General features: G+C 47.6%; 1 protein-coding gene across 1 annotated transcript; it reads left to right on the top strand.

The window, feature by feature from the left end:
• The first annotated feature begins 1961 nt into the window (after nucleotides 1–1961).
• Nucleotides 1962–11458, top strand: LOC130469500 (uncharacterized). Its single transcript, XM_056838845.1, has 4 exons — nucleotides 1962–2528; nucleotides 2625–2815; nucleotides 2891–3186; nucleotides 11392–11458. Exons 1-4 carry the CDS (start codon nucleotides 2372–2374, stop codon nucleotides 11456–11458), a joined length of 711 nt encoding a protein of 236 aa, XP_056694823.1. The 5' UTR covers nucleotides 1962–2371.
• Nucleotides 11459–12981: the final 1523 nt, after the last annotated feature.

Below are 12981 nucleotides of genomic sequence, written 5' to 3' on the forward strand. Positions count from 1 at the left end.
GCCGACCTCTTAGTACTAGGTAAGGGTTTAAAGGTTTTATTTAAGATTTTTCCGCCGTTCATCTTTTGTCGGGGCGGACGTCCAATCGCGTCTTTTTCTTCATTGTTGGTCACCCCTAAGCCGTGCTTCGTTCACTATGCAGAAGGCATGGCTAGAACCAAGCAAACGGCAGATCCTACGCGCCTGCGCTTGCGGGAAGGAGCATCGACACCTCCTAGGGAGAGATATTCTTCCACTGCCTCGGCAGTCGACGAAGAATTTGTCGAACTCTTTCAAGAGATCGACGAGTACGTCGAGGCGGGGGAGCAGGCGGCAAGCTCGTCGGAGGGTACAGCGAGCCAGGCAGTGGGGGAGCCAAGCGTCGCTCCATTGTCATCGGCCGCCCAGGAGCAAGAAGCTGCTCCCCAGCTTATTAGGCCCAGAGGACGGGAGGAGGCCCAATTGCTTCCGTCAGAAATTCACCCAGACGTGGGCTGGATGCGGTGGCTAGACAGGCACGGAGCCAAGATGAGGGACGACCTCTGCGTGGGGGAAGGGTACCAAATGCGCGTGCCGGCCGGTCTGGACTCGACCGTCAGCCTGCTTGCCGAGGGAGAATTCCCTGTGTATGCCGCGTCAATCAAACTCGGCATGAGATTCCCTCCACACTCCTTCGTTGTGGAGGTGTTAGATGGTTTTAATATTGGGGTGGCCCAGCTGACCCCCAACTCATGGGCGGATATCTTTGGCTACATTGCCAAATGTGCGCTGAACGACGTGGAGCCGTCCTTCAACGCCTTTCTGCATCTGGTCTCCCTCTCTCGTTCCCCCAGTGCCGCCAAAGGGTGGTTTAATCTGAGCAGCCGTGGTACCTACCAGACAGTGGTCGGCAAGCTCAGCAAGTGGCATATGTGGAGGAAGAGGTGGGTCGTGTTTTACACGGACGACCAGGAGATGTATGAGCGAATGAGCCGTTGGAACTGCAACGCCAACTTCATGGATCGTGACGAGCCCCTTCCACCCCTTACTGCCGAAGAGTGGGATCAGATAATGGTCCTGTTCAGGGCCAAAACTTACCACTTAACAGTGGATAAGAGTTTCCATGTGCCGGCCGAGTGGTTGCCGCACATTAGCCAGTTTCGGAACGAGGCTTTTCTAGCGGTCGTAGGCTTAGGATATTCCATGACTCGAGGTTGTATGCCAATTTATGTGCCGCTCTGCCTTGGTCTTATTCATTTTTCTAACTTTGGATTTCTTTTGTTCTCAGAGGAAGGAATGAGCAAGTTGTCGGCGGCGGATACCGGGAAAGGCGATATGACCGATTGGATGGCGGACATCTATGAGGCCAAGATGCAAAAAGCCAAGGCCGAGTTGGAGGAGATGGTGAGTATTCTCTTAGGTTGTTTTTTGCAAGTTAAGCTTCCTCCGTCCATTGTCTATAGTGGACGTCTATTTAGTGACGAGCCGATATCCTGACATGTGACCCATGTTTGCTAATGTTGGCCTCGTCACTTTTTAATGACGGGCCCCTTTGTGAGTGTTTTTCCTGTGGTTGCCAAGGTGCGCCTCGTCACCTTTTAAGACGGACCACCCCCACCCCTTTTTTACAAGTGACTCGTGGTTGATAGGGTACGCCTCGTCATTTTCGAGACGGGCGTCCTTTTTTATGACGAGCCATTTTTATATGAGTGTTGCACTTGATAAGGTACGCCTCGTCATTTTTAAGACGGGCGTCCTTTTTTAATGACGAGCCACTATTTAATGACTTGTGATTGATAAGGTACGCCCCGTCATTTTTAAGACGGGCGTCCTTTTTCAATGACGAGCCACTGTTCTGTGAGTGACTTGTGATTGAAAAGGTACGCCTCGTCATTTTTGAGACGGGCGTCCTTTTTAATGACGAGCCACTGTTTTGTGAGTGACTTGTGATTGATGAGGTACGCCTCGTCATTTTTGAGACGGGCGTCCTTTTTAATGACGAGCCACTGTTCTGTGAGTGACTTGTGATTGATGAGGTACGCCTCGTCATTTTTGAGATGGGCGTCCTTTTTAATGACGAGCCACTACATGGTGAGTGACTTGTGATTGATCAGGTACGCCGTCATTTTTAAGATGGGCGTCCTTTTTAATGACGAGCCACTATATGGTGAGTGACTTGCGATAGATGACGAGGCCTAATATTTGACTGTCCTTTCTTTTTTAGCAAGCTAAGGACGCGGCTAGGGCGTCAGGGAAGAAGAAGGGGACGACTCTGTCCCAGCTGAAGAAGAGAGCTGTGCCGGCTGGCTCGGAGACTCCGAGTACCTTCAAGAAGCCAAAACCCCTACCTCGCCGTCTCGTGAAGAAAGACGAGTCGAAGGTTGCTGAGGGGGGATGCCCTGATGACGAAGAGATGGGCGTGGACAAGCCGTCTCTGGTGGTGGACTTGGTGTCCAAATCGAGGTCCGGTGGGCATCCGGACGAGCTGGAGGACCCTCTTTCGGGAATCCCGGCCGACGTCCGCTCTCAGATACCGGCGGAGGTGGCCCGCCGAGCTAGGTCTTCGGGCGGTAAGTATTATTCGAACGTCGTTCAGACGTATCGAGCCTCCTCTGGCAGTTCTTCTTACTCTCCGCGTCATCCTAAGGCCGTTGTTTTTCCTATAGCCAAAGACAAAGGGAAGGATGCAGCTGCTGCCGAGGACGAGAACGTACCTGCTACTCCCCACTATTCGTCAAAGGATAGGGTGGCTATATGCCGCAAGGTTTTTAAGGCCGTCCCCGCAGAGTATGTTGCTTCTCTTCCTGGCCGCAAGACTGACGCCCAGTTTGGTGCGATCCAGGCCACTCTTCTCGACGTAAGTCTATTTCCAACTTGCTTGTACTTGTCTTCTCTTTTAGAGTCATTTACTAATATGTAGCTTCTTTTGCAGTTGTTCTGCCGCATGGAATTCTGCAAGAGTTGGAAGACCCGCACTGCTGAGGAGCTCAAAGCTCAGGTGGCTGAGTCCACCCACCATGGCGACTATGCGTTCAAGTCCATTGAAGAGGTCCGCCTGCAGATGCAGACGACCATAGACCTTCAAGCGAAGGAGGTAGCTGCGTTGAGATCTGACAAGGCCGAGCTGCTTAAGAAGATCTTGGCGCAGGACAAGGACATGGTGGCAATGGTCGAGGAGGCCAAGACAGCGGCGGCGGAAATACGGGCGCTTCAGGACCAGTTGCGGGAGTACCCTCACGTCAAAGAGGCGGCTGAGGAAGCCGAGCATCTTCGTGGGGAGCTGGAGACGGCCAGATCGCAAGTTCGCACCTTGCGTGAGCGTCTTCTGGAATCCTATGATCAGGGGGAACAAGCGACCAAGGACGCTGTTAAGCACGCCTGGGAGAGCCACATGTCAGAGTATGATCTTGGGTGGTTCCAGCGGCGAATGGAGCACAGTGCCGCTGTGTTGGCTGCTGAACGTCTTGGTCAGCCGCCCCCTGAGTTTGTATCATCTGATGACGAGGACGATGCGACCGCTCCCTGATTTGCTTCCTTTCCTGCTTTTTTAAAATTTTATTCAAGCGTTCCCGTGCCTAAGGGCAAAAACAATTATGTTGTAAAGTTTTGGCGCTGATGGCGTCTGTATCATTGTGCCTGCTGAGCACACAACAATTTTCTTTCTTTTTTCTGGTCAAGAATTCTGAGCTACTTTTACACGCCTTTCTACGGGCGTTGTTTTATAAGTAAATAGGTTTTTTGATGCTTCTCTTATCTCGCATTTACTTGCTCTTCATAATTTGATTATTCCTTAATCAATAGGCTTAATCAATAGGTATGATTGCCAAGGTGCAACCGAGTGTACACTAAGCACGTTGATGCCGCAGGCAACTGAGTATGCGCTGGGCCCCACTTTGGTCGTCACTTTCTTTGGCGAGCGTGTCTATAACGATATTGATTGACGCAAGTCAATCAATAGGTATGATTGCCGCTAGACATGCTCGTCAAATGGACTGTACGGCCAAACGTTCGTGCCGCCTAACTTTGAGCAAACAACCTTTGTTTCGAAGTTAATCGTGCCGCTGAACTTTTGAGCGGACAACCTTTGTTTCCAAGTGGTTGGTGCCGCTGGCAACTGAGCATGTGCTAGGCCCCACTGTGGTCGTCGCCTTCTTTGGCGAGCATGTCTATAACGATATTGATTGGCGCAAGTCAATCAATAGGTATGATTGCCGCTAGACATGCTCGTCAAATGGACTGGCCGGCCAAACATGCGTGCCGCCGCGCTTTTTAGCAAACAACCTTAGTCTCTTTGATATTGGTGCCGCAGGCAACTGAGCATCCGCTAGGCACTACTGTGATAGTCGCTTTCTTTGGCGAGCGTGTCTATAACGATATTGATTGACGTAAGTCAATCAATAGGTATGATTGCCGCTAGACATGCTCGTCAAATGGGCTGGACGGCCATATTTTCGTGCCGCCGCACTTTTGAGCAAACAACCTATGTTTCAAAGTTGTTCATGCCGCTGGGCTTTTGAGCGAACAACCTATGTTTCAAAGTTGTTCATGCCGCTGGGCTTTTGAACAAATAACTTACGATTTAAGTTTATTTGTGCCGCTGGCACTTATTATGCTGTACTGGTCGGCCAGCGGCTTGCTTATATTGGGAGGGGAGTTGGATAGGTGATCAGCCTACAACTTGGTGCTAATCTGGGCCACTTCTTAGGCTTCAAACAATTAGTCTTGCTGAGTTTTTGCTAATCTGGGCCACTTCTCAGGCCGTCATACAATTAGGCTTTGGTTATGCATTGGAGTGTATATTTTTATATTCATTGTGCGAGCAATAAATATTACGAGACAAATAGAGTAGTATTATTTATAACTTTGCAAGGCGAATTTAGCCGGTTACAAAAGTAATTACTACCCTACTATGACCATTAGAGGCCGCCCCTTGGGCAATGGATCGTGGTAAGTAAGACAAGGCTTAGCACATATCTAGAAGAAATATTTCTTGAGATTGTCGGCATTCCAAGTGCGCGAAATAGGGCGGCCTTGCATGTCTTGAATGCGGTAGGTTCCATCTCTAACTTCATCATAGATCTCGTAAGGTCCCTCCCAAGTGGGCGTCAGCTTACCTTGTTCATTTGCTCGTCCTGTGGACTCCATTTTTCTGAGGACAAAATCTCCCACTTTGAGCACTCTATTAGAGACTCTCTTGTTGTATTCTCTTGCCATCCTTATCTTGTACAGCTGTTGTCTGAGCGCTGCATTTCCTCTAACCTCGGGCAGAAAGTCCAAGGCTGCTTTCATTGTCTCCCAGTTAGCATTTTCGTCATACAGCATGACTCTCAACGTTGGCTCACACATTTCTATGGGTAGGACAGCCTCGGCGCCATAGGCTAGCAAGAAGGGTGTTTCACCGGTTGAATTCTTAGCCGTGGTGCGGATGGACCATAAGACATTTGGCAGCTCATCAGCCCATAGACCTTTGGCTTCGTCAAGCTTCTTTTTCATTCCTTCAGAGATAATTTTGTTGAACGCCTCAACCTGACCATTGGCTTGGGGTCGTCCGACTGATGCAAAACAGGTGTGTATACCGTGATCTGCCAGCCACTCTTTCAGCTTAGGCGTCTCAAACTGGGGCCCATTATCGAAGACGATAGCCTGTGGAATCCCAAAGCGAGTCATGATGTTCTTCCAAATGAATGCTCTCACATCAGCAGTTTTTATGTTTTTGAGCGCTTCTGCCTCCACCCATTTGGTGAAGTAATCTACAGCAACGATGACATAACGCCTTCCTCCTGGTGCGGTCGTGAATGGGCCTAGGAGATCCATCCCCCATTTAGCAAATGGAATTGGGCTTGTAATGGGCGTCAGAACTCGTGCCGGTTGATGTATTAGGTGAGAAAAGCGCTGACATTTGTCACACTTCTTGACCAGTGAGATTGCGTCCTCCTTAAGGGTCGGCCAGTAATAGCCGGTTCGAAGTGCCTTTTCAGCCAAAGCCCTTCCACCAATATGCGAGCTGCACAACCCCTGATGAAGGTCTTCTAGAATTTCCTGCCCCTTCTCAGGTGTTACACATCTTAACAAAGGACGGGAGTAGGCCTTTTTGTAGAGGGTGCCGTTCCACATTTCAAACCAAGAACATTTCTTTTGAAGTTTTGCCGCTTCCCTTGAGTCTTCGGGCAAGACTCCATTCATTTTGAAGTTTACTATGTCATCCATCCATGTGGACGTTCTGTCAAGAGTTTCCACCTCCATTTGCTCAACACTTTTGTGCTCTTTTACCTCCCAAAACACGTGCCGAGGGGTATCACAAGACGCGGAACTTGCCAACTTTGACAGGGCATCAGCTTGGTTATTTTCCGAGCGAGGGACTTGCCTTAATTCAAAACTTTTCAGTGGCTCTACTTCCTGATGGACGGCCTGCATGTATTTGACCATAGTCGGATCCCTAGCTTCGTAGGTCCCATTAACTTGGCTCACAATCAGTTGGGAGTCAGATAGTGCTACAATCTCCTCGGCGCCTGCCGCCTTACACATTTTAATGCCACAAAGCAGGGCTTCATATTCGGCTTCATTATTTGACGCCTGGAAGTTAAATCGCATAGCATATTCAAAAGTATCTCCTTCTGGGGAGTAACAGATTATCCCTGCTCCACATCCATTATGTGTGGATGAGCCGTCTACATACACTGGCCACACTGTGCTTGTATTCTTGGCAAAGTCTGGCCTCGTCATTTCAACGATGAAGTCGGCACATGCCTGCCCCTTGACAGCTTTCCTCGGCTCATAGGTGATATCAAAGGCGTTCAGCTCTATTGCCCAATTCAGCATTCGTCCTGACGCCTCCAGCTTTGTGAAGGGCAGTTTGAGCGGCTGATCGGTGTAGATCACTATTTTGTGAGCTAAGAAATAAGGACGGAGCTTTTTGCTGGCCATGAACAGAGCTAAGCCAAACTTTTCCACTGTAGGATATCTAACTTCAGCATTTTGAAGAACATGACTGACAAAGTATACCGGCATCTGTATTCCCTCCCTCTCTGTCAGTAGAACGGCACTCAACGAGTGCTCGGACACGGCGAGATACATGTACAAAGTCTCTCCTAGCAAGGGACTAACAAGACGAGGCAAGGTGTGTAAGTGCTCCTTTAATCTGACCAATGCCGCCTCGGCCTCGTCCGACCATTCAAACTTGGCCTTCTTTCTGACAGACCTAAAAAAGTAGTGGCACTTGTCTCCAGCCCTGGAAAGGAATCTGCCCAGGGCGGCCAAGCAACCTGTGAGCCGCTGGACCTCCTTCACTGTCTTTGGTGAGCTCATATCAATTACTGCCTGGATTTTTTCTGGGTTGGTTTCAATTCCTCTTTCATCAATCAAGAAACCTAAGAATTTGCCTGCCGTCACCCCGAACACACACTTCTTAGGATTCAACCTCATGTTGTAAGCTCGAATAGTCTCAAATGTCTCCCTGAGATCAGTTATGTGCGCCGCCCTCAGCTTACTTTTTACGATCATATCGTCAATGTAAGCTTCAATATTCCTGCCGAGCTGCTTAATGAACACAGTGTTAATAAGACGCTGAAAGGTGGCCGGTGCATTTTTTAACCCAAACGACATCACCTTGTAGCAGTAAAGGCCTTGTTCAGTAACAAATGACGTTTTTTCCTGGTCGTCAGGCCACAACGGAATCTGGTGAAACCCTGAGTAGGCATCCATAAAGCTCATCATGGCATGCCCCGCTGTAGAGTCGACGAGCCGGTCAATCTTGGGCAATGGGAAACTGTCCTTTGGACATGCCTTATTGAGGTTGGTGTAATCAACACACATTCTCCAGGTACCATTAGGTTTTTTGACGAGGACCACGTTAGCAACCCAGTCGGGGTACTGACTAGGCCTGACGAACCCAACCTCCATCAACTTCTGTATTTCCGCGGCTGCCGCCTGATTTCTATCTTCCCCATGGTTCCTTTTCTTCTGACGAACCGGTTTAAAGTTTGGGTCCACATTCAGCTTATGGACGGCCACAGCAGGGTCAATACCCGGCATTTCGTCCACCGTGAAAGCAAAGATATCTTCAAATTCTCTCAAAAGGTGGACCAACTCTGCCGCCAGCGGGTCGTCAGGAGAAATCCCGATGGGCACTACTCTGTCAGGTTTGTCTGTGTTTAAAACCACATTGAAATGGGCCCCAACAGGCTCTGGGCGTCTCTCTTCCATGTGCCCTGCTGAGATAGTTAATGTTTCTTTGACGACCTTGGGTTGCGTGTCGCCACATTTTCGTTTGTTGCTCGACGTCCCTTTCTCTTCACCCGTCCCCCATGCTTCTGGACTCAAGGTGGTTAGGTAGCAATCTCTAGCTTGTTGCTGGTCACCATGTATAGTGCTGACGCTCCCATCGTCACAAATGAACTTAAGAAGCATCAGATGAGTCACAATGACAGCCTTTGCCCTGTTCAACGTGGGACGCCCCAAGATGATGTTATATGCCGTCAGATCTTTCACTATGAGAAAACGGACATCCATTTGCCGAGATTCCTTTTTATTTCCCATCCTCAGAGGAAGGGTAATTATGCCGACTGGGTGGATGACACTACCTCCGAAGCCTATAATGGGATAGTGGATTTTCTCAATTTTTGAGGGATCATGTTGCAGCCGATTCAAGCACTCTAGACTAATTATGTCCGACGAACTTCCTGTATCAACCAAAATACGCCTAACCCTTAGGTTAGCAACTTTTAACTCAATTACCAAAGGATCGTCATGCGGGGTGGAGATTTTCCCACGGTCGGCCTCGCCGATTTCAACTTTTGGAAACGGGTCAACTGTGGCCTTGCCGGACAGCATCACTTGCCCCAATCGCTTGGCATAATCCTTCTGGCCCCTCATGGTCGGCCCGCCGGCGGCCAATCCTCCTGAGATGACTGCCACGCACTCTGGGTCGGTACGATTCCCATCTTCCTCCGAGGGAGGGGATTTGTTTTTCTTGTAGAAGGGTTTGCCAGAACCTCCCGTGTTCCTGCTGATATAACTTTTTAAGAACCCCTTGGTGGCTAGGCCGTCCAATGCCCTTTTCAAGCTCTTACATTCATTGGTGTCATGCCCAATGTCACTGTGAAAGTGACAGTACAGTTTGGGGTCCATACTTTCTGGTGGTGACTTCATGGGAAATGGACGATCAATGTCATATTTGGACCCGACGTCCATCAGGATTGTGTACATGTCTGTGTTATACTCGAATCGCTCCCGATCATAAGTTCTGGGCCGTTTCTGACCTGCCGCTCCGGGGGCCCTGTCTGATTCTTTTGCAATAGCCCACGTCCCGTTAGGCCGGTTCTTCTTTTCAAATTTCTCCTTTTTTGCCGCTAGCTCGGCGGTATCACTTCCTCTGGGGTCTTTCGGGACGCTGCAAATCTCTGTTGCATGAATGAAGGCCTCCGCCTCATCCAGCACTTCTGCCATTGTTCGGACGCTTTTCTTTACCAGATCAAACTTGAAAGAGCCCTTTTTAAGCCCTCGAATGAAGTTATCGAATGCAACACCATCTGGCAAATTCGGAATTTGCCCTGCCTCTAGATTGAATCTCTTCACATAACTCCTCAGGGACTCGTCCTTCCCTTGCTGAATCCTACTCAGATGCATGCTCGTCTTCTTCTCTTCCTTGTGAGCCATGAACCGAGTAGAGAACAATAGCTCGAGCTCCGAAAAAGAGCGAATAGTTCCGGTTGGAAGTCTCTCGAACCACTTAGAGGCTACTCCTTTGAGTGTGCCCGGAAAATACTTACACCAGGTTGAGTCAGTTGTTCCTTGGACATACATGTGATGCCGGTAAACCAAGAGGTGCATGTCCGGATCTGTGGTACCATCGTAAGCATCAATGTTGGGCGGCTTGACTTTGGGTTCCCTCGGGGCTCTCATGATGGAGTCTGCAAAAGGGGTGGTGTGCCCTAGGGCCATGTTGGACACCCCCTCCTGAATGTGATATACAGGGTCTTGACGCCTGGAGTAGGGTAGCCGCTGGGAGGACTCGCGTCCGCGAGTTTGACGGGTTGGACGGGTGGCCCCTGGACGTGCCTGGCTCAGATGCGTATAAGTTGGATGAGGGAGAGGTCTATCCGGCATGACGGGGGTTGACCCAGTGTCAGAAAGTTCAGACTCAGAGTCGGGCAACTGCTCTGCGCGTGGCTGCTCACGTCCTCGGGACGTTTCTCCGATCAGCCGCCGTGGCATTCGGCGTGGTAGGTAAGACATTGCCTGATTGGGCTGACTTGTTGGCGGCTGTCTCCTTAGGTCCTCGCCTGTCAGCCTGGTCCAGACATTTGGGGGGCGCAAAGAAAGTGTTGGCCTATTGCTTGCCGGCCTCTCATGATTTGCAGCCACAGCAGTGGTGTAAATCAGCATACTCTTCTGTACCTCAGCATTAACTGTCTTCCCCACATCAGCTTGGAACTCAGCCAAAATAGCCCGAAGAGCACCCACAGAGACAGGCATATCAGGGTTCTCCTCTATTACCGTATCCACCCGAGGATCCAGGTGTCCTCCAGGAGGGGTGCGATTGGCCTGGTCGTCCTCCTCGCTGAGCACCTCTACCTCGGCAGTGTGACGAGGGGTGTGCCCGGCCGCAAATGTACGCGCGGCATCTTCAGTGATTCTTGTGGCCGGCGTATGATGTTCAGTCGGCATTTCTCTTTCGAGGGGTGGCCGCTCTACGCGCGTAGGCCGCCCAGCATCGTTGTCCTGTCGTTGATCTTCCATGTTACCGTACCTCCCCACAGACGGCAACAAATGTTGTGGGGTTTTTCCGGTGAGATACCTTGGAGGTTTCTTGGTAACTTTTAAAGATTAAACAAGATTGTATTTTTATAGAGAGAGAAAGTAGAGAGAAGGCATAGCAGCAATTGCTCTAGAATGTATTGATTGTGACCCCTTTTTCTAGGGAAGTGGGAATATTTATAGTACTAGGTTTTTGTGGGAATGACCTAATATTCCCCTTACATGATTGGCTGGGGAATGGGAGAAGGACACGTGTCCTTTCTCCTTACAATTCTCTGATCCCTTGTAGCAATAGTGGGCTATTTGGGCCTATTGTGCTTAGTAATTCACTTGGGATACATACTAATTAAGCCCTTTTCCAAGTATAGGTTTTATACGTACATTTATACATACTTAAATACATACATTGGAGATACCTAGATTAATACTCATGCCCCGGAGTAGACTTTGCATGATTTCTGCTTAGGGGGCGCAATACGTGCCAGGTGTCACATCTTCATTGGTGCACGAAGGCATGGTAATTTTGCCCACAACAAAAGTACTCCGTATTTAGCTTAAATAATCGAGGTAATATGACAATGGATGGGAAAAATTATAAATAAGGAAGAACATCACTAATGAAAAATGAAAACAATAAAAAAAAGTTTATGATTTGTGAGCTTGTAAGCTTTGTTTTAGCTCTTTTCCTAGCTCTTTGGTGAAGGAGTCCAACCTAGTTGGTTTGCTTCTCATTGAGTTAGTATAGGTTGTAAATTGGTTGATTATTAATATATTTCCTTATTTGCCTAGCAAAAAAAAAAAAAAAAATACAATAAAAAAAAGTTTGTATAAAAAAAGACTAAAATAGTAATAATTATAAAAATAATACTCCGTAATAGTAGTAATAATACTAAAAAAATATGTGTTACCCATAAAATTAAAAGAAATTATAAAAAAATGTGTAAGAAAAATCTAGAACCATAGAACAAGAGGAACGGAAGGTCCTAATTAGGCCTCAAGTAATCAGAAATTCAGAATCCATAAAACAAATATTTACATTATTTATAAAAGGGAACAAACCCTCAACATAAGTCCCAATCCCATCACACAAAATAATACTTACCAAATATTTCATCTATCCTTCCCATAACAGTCGATCTTCCGAGTAACTTTGAAAACTTACCAATAAACAAACCCTACTTTCTTTTCTTCAATTTGTGGTTTACCTTGATTATTGAGTAGCCATGGAGTCAATGAAAGAAATAAAATGGAACTTTGTTTACCCATCTGACCCAGCTTTGATGAAATCCGAAAAGATTCGTTTTACAAGAATCGTGTCTGAACCCGTTAAGAATGCTACTACTCAAAAACAAAAACCCTTGATTTCTAAGACAAACCCAGTAAAACGTTGCACTAGTTCAAAAATCCTTAAAAAAGCAAGAAAAAGTGCTACTATGGAGTTGACAATTAGGGCTTCCGGCAAGTCATCGATGTCGCCGTCTCGTAAGGGTGTTGAAAGTTGTACGGTAGCGGGTCAGACGACTGCAGATGGTACCATCACTAATGATAAGGCGTCGGATAATTCACAACTGGCGGCGCATAATAAGAAGGGTACTGTCACAATCACAAACGCGTCGGATAATTCACTATTGGCGGCGCATAATAAGAAGGGTAATGTCACAATCACAAAGGCGTCGGATAATTCACAACTGGCGGCGCATAAGGGTGCTGTCAAAATCACAAAGGCGTCGGATAATTCACAACCAGCGGCGCATAAGGGTACTGTCACAATCACAAAGGCGTCGGATAATTCAGCTTTGGCAATCAGCAAGGGTAATACTATCATCACTAATAAGACTTCCCGTAATTCATGGTTGGGTTGTAAGAAGAGTTCCATCACTAAGGTTGTCAGCCCTCGTGTTCCATTACCACCAAGTGTTCGTGATTTGGTCAGAAAGAATAGAGATTATTCTTTCTTACTTGAAACCAATTGAGCCAAATCCAGAGATCCAATTCATTGTACAGTTTATGCGCGTTTTAGGGTTTCGATTCGTACAAAAAAACATCATCTATGATGTAACCTAGAATATTGATCTTCAAGGATATTATTCTATATTCATTTAGTAATACGAAGTACATTTTCTTCCACATTAAGTATTATATTTTAGATTAATTAGCTTATTTTTACCCTAATTATTAGGGTTACGCCTAAAATCTACTCCCTCCGTCTCTTTTTGTTTTTTACGTTTTCTTTTTTGGTGTTTCAAAATGTTCTTTACATTTCCTTTT

This window comes from Spinacia oleracea, chromosome 3 (genome assembly GCF_020520425.1).
Source record: "Spinacia oleracea cultivar Varoflay chromosome 3, BTI_SOV_V1, whole genome shotgun sequence".
Taxonomy (NCBI): domain Eukaryota; kingdom Viridiplantae; phylum Streptophyta; class Magnoliopsida; order Caryophyllales; family Amaranthaceae; genus Spinacia; species Spinacia oleracea.